Source organism: Talaromyces amestolkiae (genome assembly GCF_001896365.1).
Source record: "Talaromyces amestolkiae strain CIB chromosome Unknown scaffold28.1, whole genome shotgun sequence".
NCBI lineage: Eukaryota > Fungi > Ascomycota > Eurotiomycetes > Eurotiales > Trichocomaceae > Talaromyces > Talaromyces amestolkiae.
In genome coordinates, this window is record NW_024468064.1 from 140,198 (window position 1) to 160,948 (window position 20,751).

The 20,751-nt window shown below is 46.8% G+C and overlaps 5 protein-coding genes across 5 annotated transcripts; 2 read left to right on the forward strand and 3 right to left on the reverse strand.

The window, feature by feature from the left end:
- Positions 1-803: 803 nt before the first annotated feature.
- Positions 804-3,393, reverse strand: BHQ10_009997 (uncharacterized protein; the record flags this gene model as incomplete). Its single annotated transcript, XM_040882972.1, has 4 exons — positions 804-881; positions 938-2,855; positions 2,907-3,037; positions 3,097-3,393. The coding sequence occupies 4 exons, from the start codon at positions 3,391-3,393 to the stop codon at positions 804-806; spliced, it is 2,424 nt and encodes an 807-aa protein (XP_040738499.1).
- A 522-nt stretch (positions 3,394-3,915) lies between these two features.
- Positions 3,916-7,740, forward strand: BHQ10_009998 (uncharacterized protein; the record flags this gene model as incomplete). Its single annotated transcript, XM_040882973.1, has 4 exons — positions 3,916-4,029; positions 4,090-4,320; positions 4,371-4,449; positions 4,499-7,740. The coding sequence occupies 4 exons, from the start codon at positions 3,916-3,918 to the stop codon at positions 7,738-7,740; spliced, it is 3,666 nt and encodes a 1,221-aa protein (XP_040738500.1).
- A 2,168-nt stretch (positions 7,741-9,908) lies between these two features.
- Positions 9,909-11,306, reverse strand: BHQ10_009999 (uncharacterized protein; the record flags this gene model as incomplete). Its single annotated transcript, XM_040882974.1, has 1 exon — positions 9,909-11,306. The coding sequence occupies one exon, from the start codon at positions 11,304-11,306 to the stop codon at positions 9,909-9,911; it is 1,398 nt and encodes a 465-aa protein (XP_040738501.1).
- Positions 11,307-11,964: 658 nt separating this feature from the next.
- BHQ10_010000 (uncharacterized protein) lies at positions 11,965-13,678 on the reverse strand (the record flags this gene model as incomplete). The annotated part of the gene is made up of 4 exons (XM_040872583.1): positions 11,965-12,682; positions 12,730-12,860; positions 12,920-13,248; positions 13,324-13,678. 4 exons carry the CDS (start codon positions 13,676-13,678, stop codon positions 11,965-11,967), a joined length of 1,533 nt encoding a protein of 510 aa, XP_040738502.1.
- Positions 13,679-15,407: 1,729 nt separating this feature from the next.
- On the forward strand, positions 15,408-17,066 carry BHQ10_010001 (uncharacterized protein; the record flags this gene model as incomplete). Its single annotated transcript, XM_040872584.1, has 2 exons — positions 15,408-16,592; positions 16,659-17,066. 2 exons carry the CDS (start codon positions 15,408-15,410, stop codon positions 17,064-17,066), a joined length of 1,593 nt encoding a protein of 530 aa, XP_040738503.1.
- Positions 17,067-20,751: the final 3,685 nt, after the last annotated feature.

A 20,751-nucleotide genomic window follows, 5' to 3' on the forward strand; every position in this document is an offset into this window, starting at 1 on the left:
AGAGACTTCTACAGTTATATATTTGGATGTTTTCTAACCCATTGTCGATGCGCTTTCACATGGACCACTTTTCATTACTTATCACTTCGCATGCTATTCCGATCAGCTTTCTTTCCTTTCTTTCTTCTATTCCCCCATTTCAACATCGTTTAACGTTTCTCATCACCCACCGACCAGACAATCTGGGAAGCGACAATTTCGACGTTCCTTTGTGGCCTCAGGCCTCTTTCCGCTTTGCCGGCCACTAACCCAAGCGATCCAATCACCTTTCATTTTTCGCAACCAACCCTTCCCGTCTGCTCCCATATAGTCCATTCTTTTCCCATTACTTATGCCTTCGGGCATTTGGTCAATTTGAAACGATACAGAGAAGATTAGCATGGCCCCTGCACTAAGGATGACACGCTCAATCAAAGAGAAGCTACCAGTTTTTTTTTCATTCTTGCAAGCATTTTGGAGGTAGGAGTGTTTTTGTCGGTGTTGGTGGTAAGTTCGAGTCCGGGTAGAGAACGAATTTTGGAAATTATTTTATTCCTTATTTCTGTTAGTGCCTTGGATATCAGGCACCTGCTTGCCACTATAGCAACACCGGCCGCGTATCCGACCAGTACCTACTGATTTACAGATCACCTATCAAACCAATAGAATCCATTACTATCGCATATTACTGTATTGATACCTCTAAAATCATACGCCGCCTTTCACCATCCAGAATGACATCGCTTAACCTTCTCCATATACAAAACACGTAAATAACCTAGGACTCAGAGCATTCGTAAAGATGACACGAATAACGCCCTATTTTAGATATCCATATCGTCATCAAAGCCATCAAGTTCAACGAAAAGCAGACGAGTGCCGTTACCGGTGATTTGCCAGACCTGGTCTCTGTTAGTAGATAGTCACCGTGGCATAAAAGTCTATCAATATCACTTACGTCCAGTTCTTGGTATTCTTGGATAGTCTTCGTGAGCTGGTCCTCAGTGAAGCCCTTGGCAAGGACTCGCTGACGAACTCGGCGAAGACTGAGCTCTCCCTCTTGTCCATCCTCAGCCGCCGCAGCACCACTCTCCCGCATACCACGGATAAGGTTGTAGATCTTGCTGCTTGGTGTGTGGTCTCCCTCCCCGCTCTGTTCATTATCCAGAGAGGCTTTGCTAACCTCGACAAGTCGGAGTGCCTCGTCAACGTCGTCGGTGACAACAGTATCGCTGAAACGCAAACGCGCCAAAGCTTGTGAAATACGTATAACACCGAGGAGGGTACGGGGAGTGACGTGTGAGAACTGGCGTTTGTTTGCTTCGTCCTTCTTTTGCTGTTTACGCATTCGTACATAGGCACCAACCATGTAGTCCGATACTTCTCTGGGTACTATTGGGCGATAGGTACGAGCACGCGCCACGAATTGACGAACTTCGTTCGGGCTGAAGATAACTGCAGTATCGCCAGTCTCTGGGTGTTTGTTGTGCATGTGGACGTATGTGACGTGTTGAGCTAGCTCCTCGTCGGCCTCCCTAGATGGGACGTCGAGCATAAGGAACATAACGTCAAAACGTGAGAGAAGAGCGGCTGGAAGGTTGATGTTCTCAACAGGGGAAATGCGGGGATTGTAGCGACCATACAGAGGATTGGCTGCGGCCAGAATGGACGTCCTGGCATTGAGGGTCGTGGTAATGCCAGCCTTGGAGATAGAAATGGTCTGTTGTTCCATCACCTCGTGAATGGCTGTTCGGTCCGAGTCATCCATCTTATCGAATTCATCGATACAGCAGATACCATTATCAGCAAGCACAAGAGCACCACCTTCCAGCACCATCTCATCGGTGACTGGGTCTCGCATAACAGCAGCTGTGAGACCAACACCACTGCTACCGCGACCAGTAGTGTAGATACCACGAGGGGCAACTTTGCAGATGTATCGGAGTAACTGAGATTTGGCCACACCAGGATCACCCATAAGGCAAATGTTGATGTCTCCACGGATGTGCATACCATCAGCCATATCCTTGTTCACACCGCCAATCAAAAGCAACAATAAGGCCTTCTTTACATCAAGATGACCGTAAATTTCGGGAGCGATAGAGCGGGCAAGATATTCGTACAGTTGGCCCGAATTCCTGTACTGCTCCATTCTCTTAATTGTACGATTGTCCATAATCATGGTGTCGTAAGTCTTCTTGTGTTGAGTAATGTGTTGCGCTTCAAGGTATGTGTCTGTCAACAGACCAGCGCGGATAGCCCTGAATCCGGTATAAGGAGTGGGGAGAAAGATCCCGGCAATATCAACAACGTCTCCGGGATTGAGTTGACGTGTAAGAGTGCCATTGCAGTGCACAGTCAAGGTTCTGGGAATGTGTCCAACTGGAACCTGATCTGCCATTTCTTGAATCTTGACTTCCTGGAAAGGAACGAATTTTGAAGCGCGAGTGGAAAGGAATAGTTGTCCTTTGGTGTTGTTGGCAACGCAGTCGTCGGAAGGACATTCAGTCATAGGCAAGAACGACTTGCTTGTGATAGGCTGGAACACTTCACTGCCGCATCGATCGCAGGTATAAGCGTTAATTTTGACAGCTGGCTTGACATCGGATACTCGTGTCACGATACCACGAACAGTAATCAAACGACCGAGATGCTCGCCTCGCACATGACGAACGGCCAGCGCTTTCGATCCTTGTCCACTACTAGACTCAGATACCGTCAAAGGCTTGAAGTTCAATGTGTATCGCCGCGTCAATTCTGCAGGAAAAATCGCTTGCGGCGGACTAGCATCCATCTCTGCCTCAGCAGCCATTCGCATTGTCTCGTTTCGCTTGTCACGTTGCGACATGATGACATCAATAACGTCGTCTTTGAAGCTGATTATGGTCAGTAAGTCCGTTGCTGTTGCTGTAATGATTTCAACTCACGATATTTCTTTCGTCTCTTTAGGCATGACGGCGTCCACAGCCTCTGAGAAAACTTCGACGTAGCGCTTGGTATTAGATTGACAGGATTCTACCAGCTTGAGATCGGCGTCTTCAGGAAGAGATTTTTCATACTGTCAGGGGCAGGTCAGTCGTCAATCTCGGTGCACATAATAGATGTTGTTAGACATACTGTTGCTAGATCATCCAACTCAATCAGAATATTGTTGCTATCCCTGTTTGCGACATCTTCGAGTATCCGCATGTATTTCGTCTTGGGATCACGACGTACACCTCCTTCGGTCTCAACATCATCCATAAAATCGTATTCGTCATCGGTACGGTCGCCATCAATGCGCAGTCCTTGGATAGCCTCTGTCGCAGCAGCTTCTGATGCGGACTCGAAGCTCTTGAAGCCTTTCAAGAAGTCCTTGAATGCCTCCCGTTGGGCGGCATAGTCCACCGGGGCAGGATATTGAAGAAGAGCCATATTGGCGCTGGAAAGACGAGACAGTAGATACTCGTCTGTATGCGACCCGGATAATTGTATCAGTGAGAAGATGTGTATTCTTATCTGCCCGGCATACAAGGGTTCAAGTGATATTGTCGGAGAAATTGGAGGTTGGTGGATGCCAAACTTGGGCATCGGCGCTAACCCGAAACTCGCCAAAGCGAAAGTCAAATCGACGCGTCGCGCGACACGAGGAACGCGTCTGACATTCCTATAATGACCGCTAGTCTGGAATGGGAATGAAGCATAAGTCACGTGCATCGGCGCGGATTAACCCTCGGTTCGGCGGTCGGCCGCTTCTTCCCCGGGGCGGCTTCTGTTGTGGACCGTGGAGAAGCTTAAGCCGAACGCTCGTCGCATACAGTACTCAACTTAGTTGCCGGCGAACAATTATGCGGACTACAAATATCCATCCTATTCTTCGTCTTTTACTCCTCTGACCCGCTTATAGGGAGCCTATATTCTGAAATCGCATGCGGGCACAGATCTGTTTTTTGCGCCATGGCTCCCAGCAGAAAGACTGCCACGACTGCCGAAGTCGCTTTGGTACCCCTCAAGTCATGTCTCGTGAACTTGCCAACCCCGGTCGTTTCGCTGCTGGTGAATGCTAATGCAGTAAGAGCGCATATTCACAGAATTAGAAGACCTTCGTGTATTCTAAATTGACTATTTTAGGCTGCCCAAAACGTCATCGTGGAACTACAGTATCGACCGTCGAATTCGCAGTCCGCTGCTCAAAAGTCGTCTTACCTAGGATGGACGGGCATGCCGAGCAAGCGGAGGCTGGCGCCGGTAGTTGGCAGAGATGGAATCAATTCGAACACATCTGCTAGAGAACAAGAGATTTCATCTATCGAAATCGATATCACCTTTGCCAGGGTATTGGGTCTAACCGAGGGCCAGAAGGTGGGTGATTGTCGCACCAAATCGAAACGGACTCGGCACTGATTTTGCAGGTTGGATTATTCTTACACCTCGACAATCCGGTTGCGCAGACTGTCAACATCGAACCATTGACACCAGCTGATTGGGAGAGTATGTATGACCACTACGCCCTTCTGGAATACGTCCTCACAAGATTTAGTTATCGAATTACACGCTTCTTTCCTGGAACTGAATCTGCTGCATCAAATCCGAGCTCTTCCTAACCCCGGCTATACCAGCCCAGGATCGAATCCAACGAACCATTTACACCCTCTTACCTTACACCTTTCGCCGACCTCTACCGCAAATATCGTTGTTACTTCGTTGACCCCCGCTCCTCCTACGACATCGCCTTTTGCTAAAATTGCGCCTGATGCGGAAGTCATAGTGGCGCCAAAAGTTCGACCGAAATCTGGTAGAGCCAATAGAGGGGAGAATCGAAGCACGACAAGCAATAGTCGCAAAAGCGTCGGTGAAAGAAGTAGCAGCAGCACGGTGCGGCCGAAAAGTCGTGGTTCCGAGTCCGATGAACACGCAGTCTATCTTCGAGGCGTGGACCGGCAACATGTCAGAGATTGGTTTGATGAAGACATTCCCGGCCATAGCAATGATGGTTTGAAAGTATGGGCTGATCGTAGTGTACTTTCAAGTCATGAGCTCCGTGGGAATCAATGGGTAGCTGTTTCTGTCATTCAACCAGCAGGACTACAACCTCCAGTCGACCCGCAGCAACAGTTGCAGCAGAAAGAACAAGAATCGGGTGAAGCTGGACGGTTGTCGACTAAAATTGTGGCCAAAATTCAACCATGGGACGATGCTCCTGATCCCAAGCACGTTGCTATCTCGTCACGTCTCTGCGAAGCTCTGAATTGCTCAGGGATCATAGGAGGTATTGTTCGTGTGGAAATTGCCCCCACACAGCTAAGCACTTCTTCGGTTAAAGCGATAAAAATATACCCTTTCATTTCAGACATTTCCAAAAAGCGAGATGGACTCAAATTCGGAGGAGAAACAGTTGCATCTCGTACCGCACTGGCCGAGCGAATCAAGTTCAGTTATGGCAGTACTGGTTCAGATTCTGGTCTCATGTCAGGGCCTCTTACGGACGGAATGCTAATCCCAGCAGTTGATAATCAGTTTTCTGCGGGTGCTTTCGACGGGGGTATCCTGCGTTTTGACCCACCTTTGAAAAATGCAGAGGGAGTATCTTTGTCCGGCTGGATACTAGGATCAGAGAGCAAATTCGTCATTGATGTACAGCCGGATATACCAAAACCGATAGACACTACATTGTCGAGTGTAGCTACAGACGAGCGAATACCTCTAACACCACCGAACATGGTTGGGATTGACACACTTATCAATCAGAGCCTTACAAACTTGTCGAGAGGATCATCTATTTTGTTGACTGGCGGTCTTGGGTCTGGCAAGACATCGCTATGCCAGTTGCTGGCAGCTCGTCTACGGGAAGAGCAACTCTGCCACGTATCTTATTTCCCTTGCCGCAAGCTGGTCACAGATGAAACTCGCGTGTCTACTATCAAGGAGACCTTGAACCGACAATTTATGTCTGCATCTTGGTGCGCTCGCCTCGGTGGTACAGCCCTTGTCATTCTTGACGACCTGGATAAACTCTGCCCTGTAGAGACGGAACTTCAAGTCGGCGGTGAAAATGGACGAAGTCGTCAGGTCAGCGAAATAATAGGCTCGATTGTTCGCCAGTATTGCACGACGACATCTTCGGTGGTATTCTTAGCCACAGCACAGTCAAAGGAGTCCTTGAACAATATCATCGTTGGAGGTCATATTGTGCGAGAAATCTTGACCTTAAAGGCACCGGGTAAGGAAGGTCGACGGAAAGTTCTGGACAAGCTCATGAGTCAAGATAAGGAAGATCACGCACTCAGAGGTCACCAACGCAACGAAAGTGGATCAACCGAAGATTCCTGGCTCGACCCCTCGAATCCTGGAAGCCGACCAGGTTCGTCTGGAGCAGACGGCTTTGTGCTGGCACGCGACTTGGATCTTTTGGACTTAGCTGGTAAGACAGACGGCTATATGCCTGGAGATCTTGTGCTGTTAGTATCTCGAGCTAGAAATGAAGCTTTGATACGATCGGTGCAAGACATGAGTGCAGATTCCACGAAAATTACATTGATGATGGACGATTTTGAGCGAGCCTTGAAAGGGTTCACCCCGGCATCTCTTCGCAACGTCACATTAACATCTTCTTCAACTACTTTTTCTTCGATAGGTGGTCTTCACGCCACACGACAAACTCTTTTGGAGACTTTGGAATACCCTACAAAATACGCACCTATCTTCGCACAATGCCCCCTTCGCCTACGATCAGGTCTGTTGCTGTATGGCTTTCCTGGTTGTGGTAAGACATTACTTGCCAGTGCAGTGGCTGGTGAATGTGGCCTGAACTTCATCAGTGTGAAGGGTCCAGAAATCTTGAATAAATATATCGGAGCAAGTGAGAAAAGTGTTCGTGACCTTTTCGAACGCGCCGAGGCTGCGCGGCCTTGTATCTTGTTTTTCGATGAATTCGATAGTATCGCACCAAAGCGTGGACATGACTCTACTGGTGTTACTGATCGAGTAGTGAATCAACTGTTGACGCAAATGGATGGTGCTGAGGGTCTTTCTGGGGTTTATGTATTAGCAGCAACGTCAAGACCAGATTTGATCGATCCGGCTCTGCTGCGTCCCGGTCGCCTCGACAAGAGTCTTCTGTGCGATATGCCTTCACATGATGACCGAATTGATATTTTACAAGCCGTGAGCAAGAAACTCAACCTCAGTCCGGACGTTCAATCCCGTGTCGGAGAAATCGCCTCTCGGACAGAAGGATACTCTGGAGCTGATATCCAAGCTGTTATTTACAATGCCCATCTTGAGGCAATTCATGATCTTCTGGGAGATCGCTCAACATCAGCGTCAGGTTATACAACCAAGAGGACAAACGGCGCACAGGCCAACGGAACCGACGCATCAAGCAAATCATTCATACAATTTCTCTACTCCGAGCAGGAAGCAGATAAATCGAGCGTTGGCGTCAACGCCAAACTCGACCCACCAGCTGTTATCGCTGCAAGATTGGCGGCCCTGAAACAGGCCCGACGCCGTCAGCGACAGGTCGAACATGGTACATACGAGACCGCCGACGGCCAAGAACAGCAACGAGCCAATGGCACAGGGACGGATAATGCCAGCGACGAAGTTATCATTCAATGGCAGCATGTTGAGCGGTCATTGTCCACGACTCGCTGCTCTCTGAGTGATCGGGAAAGGCGACGCCTAGAGGCGATCTACCGCGAGTTTGTGGTTGGACGAAATGGAGAGATGCCGAACGGCGAAGGCGCGAGAGAAGTTGGTGGAAGGACAAGCTTGATGTGATGATCTCTATAGACTATGTATATACGGACATACTACGCCTGTATGATATTGTACATTTAAATTGTATATAGCGATTTCAATGCGTATATTGGATGCATGCAAATAGTTCAAGCATAACACATCCTGCATACCTCAATAGAACGAATTTATCTCACTTAGTCCTAATGAGAAGGCTATTTGCCTGGGTCAAGATGAGGACACAGTCTCGCAGCCATCAAAATGTCTGTTCAAATGAATTATGAATAGTCATTCTTAAATATGTCTCTTGGAATCTGGTGGCCCTGGCGATCTAGCAGAGACTTCGCCGTCTTAACCGAATAAATGCCTTGCCCTAACATTGGAAATTCAAAATTCTGATATTGCTGGATTAGGATTGAGAGTGTCGCCCCTCAACAACAAATCACCACGTCAAGCAACTGACTTCTATCACTCTTCTACTCCGTGCGTGAAAGCGATGGGGTCCAGTAGACTCCGCCCTAACTACCTAGCCCTAATCAGAGTCAAGACGTGGGTAGATTCAGCCCTAAATGAAATGCAGCGTAGCCTTGGCGTGAAATCGCTTAGCCTCACGACCATAGCTTAACTTGAAAAATCTCTTCTTCTTCGATAGACTATCCCTAGGATTCAGTGCCAATAACTCAAATAAAGCTTGTCTGTCAGATAATGGAGTGCGTAGATGTCGGAGACTCAAACCCTGATATTGCCGGTTTAGGAGTAAGCACAAAAACTGCCCCTCTATACTGTTTCGTCGAGACAACCCAAGAAGCTAATTGTAGATGGGATCCTCACTAGATCATCCTATCATTTGTGATTCAAGCTGGATTCTCATTCGTGTTGTCTATATGGTCTGCCTGGGTCGATGGAAGTCTCAAGGCTGTTCTCCGTCTTTACTTTCCACATTTGAAATACAGAGATGACACCCTCGGTGCTCATTTCAGCCAGAAAGCGAGAGATGTGTTATCCATACCGTATCAATTGCAGAAACTGTATATTGGGAAAATATCAGAAACCATTAGCGATGTGCAAACATTAAACGGTGAGAAATATTTTCGCTCTTACCTGCAGCTCAAAGACATGACTGATTTGCCCAGGTATATCGCTGCTGATTGGCGCTATGGCTCAATACAAGAGCTTGAATCTCTACCATTTCCACATTATCTATGACATAGTGAACTTAACCGGGTAGGTTGTCCTCGGAGGTCCTCGATGGCGACTCCGCTTCCAAGTTAAATATGGCTGATATGATTTTTCCTTCTTTAGCATTTCAGTATGCGCTGCTCTGATCAACGTGATTGGCAACAAAAATGCACACAACAGTGACCGTTCTGTGTTGGTTCTTTTCTTCCTCAGTCTATACTCCGCGTTCGTCATCATGTTCGGGCTTAAATTACAGACCTGGGACGAGAATATACCCGGGCAATGCTACTCTGCAAATCAGATCTCGACGCCAACGTCCTTGCATCCCTTGGGCGATGATGTATATCTCGCAATAACCAGTATCTATTTCTTCACCAGCATGACAGCTTGTGGACTAGTCGCGGTCAACACGAACCCACAGTTACAACGATATCTGGCAATAGAGTATCTGGTTTCCGACCGAAACAGCAACCCCATAACCATATTTGACTTCTTCTCGGGCACTATTTCGGGTGTAGCCCATCTATTCAATGCAGATAAGTTGAGTTTGAAGGATCTAGGCCGTTTTATAACACAGCAGTTGCAGAGGTATTTTGCGTTGGTTCCGCATGATGAGAGGCCCAAGCTTATAGTTCTGGCGCTAGCAATGCTACAATATCCGCTACATATTTATATGATATTTGCATTACGCGCTGGGAATGAACACCGCCTGAATGGTGATTCTGAAAATTATTGGGGCTTTGGTCAGATTGTTGCTTTGGTGTTGTTGGCATCCTCGGTCCTGCAGGGACTTCGAGCTATTCTAGGTAGGTTACCATGCGTTACCATGTTCTCTATTCTCTCTTTGTCTGCCTTCACTAACACAAATTTGATAGACTATCGCAAAACGTTGAAAGAGAAGTGGTTGAGTTCCCTGCCTACCCGGAGAGCTAGCATTTAGTTTGGATGATCTCGTCCTCGACTATTATATACCTGCAAAGGTCATATTCATGAATTGAACTATATAGACTCATAATTTGCTGTCTAGCTACTCAAGCGTAAGCCATAATAGGCGGCTCAACAGCCGTCCAACTCTCATATCCCAACAAGTTCACTAACGCAAGCAATAGAAGCCCTTCAGTCCCCAATAGATCATCCAACAACAACCCCTCTGCCAAATACGTCGAGCACACAGTATCCAAGTCTAGCCGCGAAATATCACCGGGACCATCATGTGTCAGCGCATCGATAGCTAATGCCCATGACAATGGGTTATATAGCATCCCTTCATGGGTATATACACCCCCCGCAACTTGGCCGGCACAAACCTCCTGCGTCCACGCATTCGTAACGCCCACATCACGCACGTCAAGCATATACGCCGATGCCGACATCCCACCCTGAGGCTCCACGATCTCATCAAAACTCGAATACAACACCGTCGTAGGCACAAACGCCGAATCCCCATCCTCAGCGCGCAGCGTAGCCACAAAACTAGACGTGTACTCCTGCTGCACAACAGAGGGCGTACACGTCAATAATGGGAACCCAGGACATATGAAGTACGCCAAATCAGTACCATGGAAATCCGGACTGATGGGGATAAAGTCCTGAACGACGGAGCGGGTTGATGGCCAGTATTTAAGAGCCCATTGTGTGTCGAGGCCGCCCTGGGACCAGGAAATGACACCTATCTTGGATGAGGACGATATTCCGGATATGTAATTAATTGCGTACGCGACGAATTCGGCGTTGATTTGCGCATCGCCTAGTGAGTCGCCGGGTACGTTTACCCAGACGGGGTCGACGTTTGCGCGATCACCTAACTTGCTGAAGCTGAAATAATACGTGACGCCGGCAGGGATAAATGTTCCCGGTACTAGAAGAATGGGGATTTTGCCGTTTGCACCGTATGAGAATGAGTCGGGGATGTAGATTGCGGATCGAAGCGTGTGTTCGTCGACGGAGTAAGGGGCATCATCCGTTGATTTCGAGGGGTATATTGTTGTCTCGGGGTCTAGGGCATTGTTGTTCGAGATGGAATTTAGTGTGGAATCAGTGAAGCCATTGAGTAAGTTGAGAATCTCGCCGGTTAGCAAGCCTGTTGATAGCAGGAGGTCAACCGAGATGGTCAGGTCTGCAGGACGGGTGCTGAAGATAGCTGAAATAATGTCTGCGGCTGATTCAGTCGAGCTTGATTTAGTGGACTCGTTATTGGAAAATGATAGTAAGCTCTCGACTTTGGAGTTTATTGATGCCGCTTGTTGAGAGAGGTATGGGTTTGATGAGGTTAGGTTCTTGGATGCAGTTGACAGCAGTCCTGAAATACCGGAGCGGGCGACATGATGATGCGAAGAATCGTGTTCTATGGGATCGTCTGTTCCAACAGATACGGGCTTGGCCACTGCGCAAGCGACAAGGCTTGTCACAACAGAGAGGATCAGTCGCATCTTGCCCTGATCTATCCAGCACCTGAATGTTGGGTTGGCCGGACAGCAACGCAAGTGAGTATATAAGCCGGACAATTCATATTAGAATGTATATAGTGTAATGAGGTAATTGCTCCAGGCCAGAGAGGAAAAAAGGCTATATCGATCGTCGTCGTTTGTTGCGATTTCTGGCCTAGCCTTACTACTTTTCTGGCTTGGGATGATGCTAAAAAGTGGAGAGTTGGCTACGCCGAGGCTTCTTGACGATCATCAACACAGCTAGTTCTTCCAGATCTTGAGATTTTGCAAGTCTAGAGTTGTAACTTATGGAGATCTAAATAAATGATGAACCACGGTTGGCAAGCCAGGAGCTAGATGATAAGCTTAGATGAACAATGAAAGTCTTCAGAAGATGTGGAGAAGAAATCCACTTCCAGGTTTTATCAGGTTGATCCACACGACGATGATATATGTATCTAAGACGAAGTACCTAGGTATTCAAGAGACAAAATAATAGATTTACACTTTTATACTGAAGTCGTGTGTTGACTGTCATCGGAAGTCATAGAATACAAGTCAGAGTGATTGTATATCGGGGGTCACGTAACTCTTAAGATATCTATAGACATGAAGATTACATTTCAAATCAATTATTTAATATAAAACGCATTCTAAATGACTAATACAGCTTACTGACGTCCACCGAAGCCTGCATCACAAACGCATACGGCTTATCAAAGCAAGCATCCCAATCCGTACTTCCCGAAGCCCAGAATCTTTCAAGAACGTCCTTCCCAGTCAGCGGGATATACGTACCGAGGTTACGATTCATGTCTTCCAGATTTTTTAGCACAAAGACACGCATATCGTTACCGCTATGCACAGCTTCCACACCGAGTACGATCAGCGGCCAGAGGAAAAAAGTCTTGAGTCTGGGAGACGGCACGCCCTCGCGGAGAAGGATCTGCAGGAGATTGGCGCTTAGCTTGCAGGTTTCTCTTAGCGCGGCGGTGCGAGGTAACACCGACAAGCTCTGTAGTGACAGTATGCAGTACAGAGCCACGGCATATTGGTATATGTTTCCTACAAGTACCCAGTCATCGTGTGCGGATGGTTTGGATTCAGCCCATGTCTCTGGTGAGAATGTCTGGATACGGTTCAGTATCTTGAAGGCTTCTGTGGTGAAGATTTTTGCGACGTGTAATGAATCTTTCTTCGATACTCGCAAGCGAATGAGATTGATTTTGATAATTTCCTGGAATAGTGTTGTGGGATATACGTGGGTGGTAAATGAACCGTCCTGGTATTGTGATAGGCTAGAATCGAGTTCGTCTAGTAGCGAAGGGGCCATGACTAGGTCTGGCGTAGGCGAGCATGTGTCTCCGATGACTCCGAGGCTGATATGATTAGTCTTGGTCAAACAATAGTGGCTAATGTCACGCACTATGCAAAACAGAAAAGCAGTGGCTGTGTACCGGTTGATTCGGCCAATGCACGAATGCCGCCACGCAGCAGGATTATCTCCTGGACCCCCTGCAGGTGGCATCGCCAGAAAGGAGAGACGCCATGCTGGGTCTGTGGAGACACATTAACATGACAGCCAAACGATAAGGTCGTGGAAACAAATAACTCACATCAACAAGTAAAAGCATAAGAATCCCAGCAATGACGAAGTTACTAGAACGCTTATGCCATGTTTTAATCTCCTCGCTCAAGGAGCGAATAACAAGCCCCCGGTAGCGGAAAAAAGTCTTGGCCAGCGAATTACTCTGAACGTCGAATGGGCCTGAGTCATCCTTAATCTGATTCATTAAGTGACTAGTGGTTACGCAAACGATGCTGAGCCGTATGTAGTCGGGATATGCAAGACACATTTGGAAAATAGCGGGGGAGATCTGATAGACGGTTGTCCTTGGGCCAAGTTCGGTTGTTGGTAGTAGACTGGGGTATATGCAGGCGTTGTCTGTTCGTGTCATGTCAGTTGACTCAGTTCAGGGTCTCTTGCCAAGCTTAGCCAGTCAATTCGTGAGCTACGTACAGTATTGACAGGCTTGAAACAGCATATGGGCTTCAGTCTTGAACTCAAACGAAGGAATGAAAACATCTTCACCGCAGGCAGAGACCTCCGCCTTGGAATAGAGGCTCGTTTCTTTTTKATTGCTCTTCACAGCAGACTTTGAAGGCTTGGAGGGCTTCGACTTGGAAGAATTTCTGGTTCGGGATTTTACCTTGCCAGGTGCAAGCCACTTTAATCTGTTTGGCTCTTTCTCGTCGTATCCTGGACAATTAATTCCCGAAGCAAGACACCGTTTACATGCAGGGAGTGTGAAGTCGCAGACAAGACGGCTTCGGAGACATTCCCAGCAGTGGCGCTTGCGTCCGTCTTCCATCATTTTCAATATATTTCTGATCTCTGTCTGAAAGGATGGCACATATGAAAGAAGTAGCGTTCCTGCCAAGATCACATCCTTATTAAGGGAATTTCGAGGCCATAGCGGATTCAATGTCAGGGTCAGAGACCAAAAATAGGATTGACATCATGGGGCTGAACGTGCCTGCTGCGGCCGATTGATTTTCCGGGAGATAGTAAATATGCTTTATTGGCTGGACGATCTTTGATGTGAAATCATAGAAAAGGCTTGACGTGGTTAGGGAGAGGATGCTGTTGGGAGGCGTCCATTGATGTCCGCACTAGTTACCCTTTTAGGGATTAGGACTCGCCAAGGATACCGCATTGGGACAATACGAGTGCCAAGACCAACATCAGATAAGCTCCATGTGACCCACTTGGCTTGATATCTTCCTTGCTGATTGGCCAAGCATCCAGCTCTGAATCAAGCCTTTGCAGCAATCTATACCGAGCATTCAATACGATAGTATACAATATAGACATAGATATCACTCATATTTGGATGGACCTTAGATTTAGCTGTGTCAGTTATTTGTCAGAGGGGCAAACAGTGCGAGACCTGGGAGGCTGAGCTCGAGGCGTATAGGTATATAAAGCACAGGAATCATGGGTTGGAATGCATTTTTCTTCATCTCAATCATCCAGACAGACAAATCGTGAAGTTCTAGTCTCTTCTACCAATCATACTACCAGTAAATATATTCGCCAGCATCAAAGACTGTTTTCAAGACTGATTTCCTTTTCACAGCTCTCAAAAGGCCCTACTCCCTCGAAGCCATCCACCAACCAATAGCCAAAATGTGCCTCGCTCTCGGATTCCTCACCAGCAAGACCAAAGGTGGCTCAAAGGACCAGCCACCCCGTGTTGTCCGTCAAGGAGGCCAGTAAAGCTTCGATGACTCTCTCCTTTGATATCCTCCCCTTGGGTCCTCCGGAATGACACTCGCGACTATCTAGATGGTGATAAAGCTCCAGGTCTTCTATTGTGTTGTTCACTGTTATTTATTTTTGTTGATATCTGGTGTATCATTGATATGGGCTGAAAGTTCATTTTTCGTTTTGGTGATTAGTACGTATATCGAACTTACGTGAATATACCTTAGACTTAAGCAATAGTTGTCTTCATGTTCCTTTAATCTTATTCATACATATTCTTCACCTCCGGGCCCAATTTAATGTAATAATTAATATTGTATGGCACGTAGTCCGTTTTGTAATAGAATTGTGCCTCGACAACCTTAAGGAGGAGAACAAAAACCGACCAAGGGATATCTGGTTTTTACTGTTCGTCTTGCTGTTGGTACAGATTATAATTCTATTTGTCTAGCGAAGCCTATTAAAAGTACGTACAATCCACTTCTTCAAGGGGATTTCTACATAGTATGACCCAATCGAGCAACTAGGGCTAGACTCACTCTTTTGAGGTTCTCAGTCTAGTAATCTCGAGTCTTGGCAATTGTTATTTCCTATTCGGGTAAAGTTCCTGACATCAGATTGCCGCTGCACTTTGATGAATTTTAGTAAATGATAGGACGGAATATCCTACACTTGTGGGTTGTGATCTGCGTTCAGCCACATTGCTGATCAAGATGAATTTACCTATGTCTAATGGTGCGGATGATTGCCAAGGGACGAGGATATAAGAGGTGTCAACCTTTTGATGGGTTTACCTTTCAATTACCCAAGGTCAAATTCTCAAGCCATAAGTCAAAATGGTTCTTCTAGCAAAAATTCTAAGCCCAGTCTTGGGGGTGACCTCGGAAGCCATCCATGCCGCTCGCGAAAGCTCCTCATCTCGGAAACAAGCTACTTCCACATCTCCAGATTCTTCGGTTACAGATAATGTCGAGCTCGAGGCTAGGGCCGATAAGCCCAATGACAATGGTATAATTGATCAAAACGATGAGAAACGCAAGATTGAGGTCGACATAGCCGAATTTGACTATGTAAACGGCTTCGACCAAGACGAGGCCGTATGGGAATTCGACGAAATCGCCGATAGCATGCGAACAACAAACAACGACGATACAGCACTAGAAGAAAGAGAATCAATAGTAGAAGAGACAGAAGATGTTAGACTCAACGAAAGAGAAGCCCTGGTTCGCGATCTTGTCGCTTTGGCGGGACCACCGCCCCCTCAACCAATACAAAGGCTCCCATGTCCCGTAATCATTCCTCAACGACGACCACGAAAGCGAGAACGAGGGTTTGTGCGCGCCTATGCGCCTGTTCTTGCTGACAGCGGAGTTAGCGAGGACGTATTTCTCGAGTTTCTCGAAGACTTCGATCGAGTTAGCAAGGTAACATCCTTCCTCCTCTCCCTGGTCCTTGATCTGTATAAGAAGCGTGATGCTGATGAAGTACAGGCCTCCGCATGGATCGAAGTAATCCAAATCGCCGGCGGCGTACTGGGCTTTGTCCCCATCCTCGCAGCCCAAATCACTAGTGCCGTCGTCCAAGTCGTCGCCGGCACCGCGCGAGAACTCCAAAAGCGTCATCGCAAGAACTCATTTCTGGATCGCGTCAATCAGGAGATTTTTATGCCGCGAGGCCTGTATGCGATGGTGATGGCGTTCAAGGATGCGGTTCCTGGACAGCAGCAGCAGCAGGGATCACTGTTTTCAAAGGAACGGCTAGACTTGAATCAGACAGTCGAGAAGTTTAGGGATCCGGATCCGAATATGACGAAGTTCAAGAAGGGTATGAATGATATTAGGCTTGTGAGCGGCAAGACGCGTGGCGAGATTGAGTTGCCCGAAGCTGCGGCTTTGATATATCCGGATCTGAATCGGGTAGTCTTGGAAGAGGGTGAGGGACTAGCAAAGATTCGCGATAAATTGAGGAATGCCGGGGAATGGTATAATGATTACAGTGATAGGAAGGCACATGCATTTTTCGTGGGTTTCCCTCTGCCACTGCTTCTGCTGTGTTAGACAATTTGGCAAATTACTAACGAGTTGAAGGAGGCCAAGCACGAAGGATCAGCCCTAGTCATACCCTCCGAGCAACGCAAACCTTTGAAATCTCGCTTCAACGACCCCAACCATCCCGCAAACAGTGGCTCATTAATCTCAATTCTGACGGGAGGACACATCCCTGTCCCGGGGGTTGATAAGATGATGGCCGAGACACAACAGCTGGTTGAGACTGGTATCAAGCGTCTTGTAAAGGGGAAATCTTCCGTTGAGGAAGAGGGAGAATCGAATGGACAGCCACCAGAACTTATTACTAGACGGATAATTAAGAAGGTGTTACAAGAAGATGTGTTGTATTTAGTGGTTGTCAATCTTCCTAGTCAGGAGGAGGTGGAGGAATCTGTTGCGAAGCTGGAGAGTATTGCGAAGGAGGTTGAGGCTGCATCTTCTGAATAAATCTGAAAGATTACGATACAAGTTTTATGAAAGTCAGTAATGCTTCCATATCCCCCTTGATCCAATCTCGCCTACATGACCATCCGGATCCTTGAAATAGACGCTCTTCCCACCAAGTTCCCATTCCATTCTGCCCAGGATACACACGCCAGTTTTCTCAAGATGAGCGTTCCACTCATCTACGTCCTGAGGAGATTTGACGGCGAAACAGAAATGTTGTTTCAAACTATTGCCGTTCTGAAAAAGGGACTCGCTCGGGCCGTGACCCGGGATTATGCCATGAGAATTCTCAGTGTTGACGGTTATATCTTGATGAGTTGCGCCTATTTTAAAGAGAAGTAGAGTCGTAGAGCCGAGGTTGAATGCGGTAACTCTCGGCTGCAGATTTCATTACTATCAATCTGATCATGTAGTCAATTGGGTGTTCGTACAGTAATCATAAAAGGCTCCATATTCAAGGCCGATTTGTAGAAATTGGCTGATATCTCGATATCGCGTACGTAGAGACATGTTTCGAGAATGTGGGAGATGACTGGTGGCGAAGACGATGTAGACATATTGACGATTGGTGCTATGTGTCGGGTTTGGTTGAATGTTGTGCAGCAACGGATAGGCAATCTGCCCACTCTGGAAAATAGCATCTCTGGAAAATAGCATCTCCAAAGAAGAATAAGTCGAATATATGGTCAACCTTCAATTAAGACTGGTGATGCGAATGACTAATACTATGTGTCTAGAACGATTGAATTATGAAGCCATAGCGGTCAGCCGATGTTCCTCATGTGGGGATGACGTAAGGACCAGCATCAGACGATTTGTGCACTAAGCTTAACTCAACAATTCAATTTTAGATGTTTAACTGAATAGTGCATCTCGAATTTCTGTGGATATTATGGTGTAGTAGATAGCTCAGATATTACCCATGACTGTCCTCAAAACAGCCATATACACCACAATTTGCGTGTATTGTGTATCACGGCGTAGATGTCTTGGATAAAGTCGTCGGATTATGCGCGACTCGATCGCCATGTTGATCTAAGAATATGACCTGCGTACTCACCGTTGTTAACTTAGCATACCCCATAAAGACCGGCTGAGCTTGAAAGGCTTCGATCACCTACTTTGGGTGGATTTGCGACAGCCTCCTGTCGAGCTTCGCGCTCATCCATGACGATTTTCTGTACCTTTTTTTTTTTTTATAATTTGTTAGTGACATGTTCCTGACAAAGCAACTATGATGGTAAAGAGACGGGGAACGGTACGCACATCTCCCTCTCGCACGCCGCCACGATATCGTGTCCACACATGGTCGCCTTCGTTGATGTCTTCGTCTTTTCGATCTTTGACTCGCTCGACTGACATTTTGTCTCGGACGGATATTTTAGATAATAAAGCGAGTTTATTGTTAGTGTTTGGGAAGGTGTCTGTTCATACGGTCCCTGGAAGTGTTCTTATATGAGGCGATGTTGATTGACATCATGGTGATGCATCTTGATTCATGATTTAACAATCCAATTCTATTATATCATGTGTGCTTATATGAGTATTGATGGAATATTGCTATGAGAAAGATAAGAATATGCAGACAGTATTAGCTCTGTTGAAGCGATGTTGTCAACGTGTCGATGTAGGGTTAGGGCTAGGGCTAGCCAATTCCCCCGTGAAGAGAGTAGACTCGGTCGGGGTGCATAAATGCTACACCATGCACTCCACCTCCACAATATATTATAATACTACCTGTTATTTCCAACAGGACGAGAAATTCTTGGTATTATCGCATATGTGTCTACACTTCTGCAGCAAGAAAGGACCCCAATGTGATCTTCATGATCGGCCCGGTCAGTTGCAGTTTTGCAGACACACTACTGAGTGAATTCCAAGTTTCAGAAACATATCGACCCTCGGATGTCTCAGCTTGTCTGAGTACGTTGATGAAAGTAGTAAACTGCATACTATGTATATGTGTAGTTCACATTCTTGGGTATGCATTATCTGATTTCCGAGGTAAGCTAACCCGTTGCACAGAAAGTCCCAAATTATGGAATTGCCCGAGCAGTAAACCAACATCGTTATACCGGTAGTTGGGCTGGACAGGATTCAAATCAGGCCAACTATTAGATTCTGTGTAGCAGCCTTCGCAACCTGAGTTAATTTAGTTGAATATCCTCGAGTTAACATAGCCAGAATACAAAAGCTTATCGATCCGATAAGAAATGATAAGCATAGTCATACGGCGTTCGCGGCGCTGATTGGACAGAGTGTACTGTCAACCGTTGCAACTGTTACATCTTACAAGCTGCGACATGAAAATTGTTACCGTCTATACACCTAACCAGTTGATAATACATACCATGTCATATGTACGGAGAGCATAGTATACGTATATCATGTTTGCGTTGTTACGAACACTGAATATGTTGAGTTCTTAAGTAATGTACGAGCATGCAACGATGATAGCCGAACGATCAGCCGTCCGTCCCTTACAGCTTCATCACGTCGAATGAGCTAAGTGGAGGATGATTTGGTCCCCGTACGTTAACTCAGATTGCGTTTCCTACCTACCAGACCGTTCCAGTCCAGTCCAGTCCGGGCCATGTTTCGTGTTTCAGGGTGTAGATGGCTACATAGTAACTAGCTAGTCAAAAGGGCAAGCAACGAAATCAAGAACATACATAGTAGACTTAGTCAACTAGCAGATGCTAATGTAACTCTATCAGATTTGTATCCACCCGACTAATCTGTAGTGCCCGAACGACAGGCGACCACGCGGCAGCCTTGGCATGAATTTGTTTGTGGTATACTACTAGTACGTAGCAGATGTAACTGTCTCAAACTACTCACAGTGGTTAACTAGTGCTCTGTGTTTCTGGATCGCAATGTTTGGGTAGCTCCAGCAATGGGGTGGATGCTGACTGATGCATTGAAGCTTGCGGCGAGTAACCCTAGCAGCCCCTTAGTATAGTAATAGTAGGACGGCGTGCAGGTCTTATCTAAACCATCCTGCCTCCAGAGAGCTGGTACTGGTAGCCTGTGGTTAGCGTGTGTACGAGCACCAGAGGCCGATTAGCGTGTGTACGAGTGGAATGCGACGTTGAAAAGAGGAAGCTGCGGGAGATGTAGGGTTAGCCCTACATCTTCATCACCTCCAGTCGGGCATCCAGGCAATACACACAATACTATGTAATACTACCAGACTGCAGTATGCAGCATAGATGATTAAATAATAGTTATAATAAAATCAACAATAATAATAAATATAAGATAAATGTCGTTGCAGCAGCCCACGCTAGTGTGACTGTGTTACACTCCGCTAGTCCGTGACCAGACTAGCGCATTCTTTCTCGAAGTATCCCGTGTCCGCCAATCAGTCCCCCCAATTCTGCTTGCTGATCGAAAAGTCAACTTATGCAATGGTTGAATGGCATCATCTTTTGGCAAGCTGAAACAATATTGGCTCCGTTGTAGTGCTTGCCGGCTCAATGAATGATCAAACATAAACAGTGGTACAGACGTACTACTCCCATGGCCATACGATCTAATCTACAACCTCATCTACTACCACATAGTTGTAACCGCTACACTTCAACGCTGCCATTACAGATCCATACGACGGAGCACGAGCAGACGAAGCATCTGCAATAGTCCCGTGACATTCGGCTGAGACTGTCATTCACACCATGTTAGT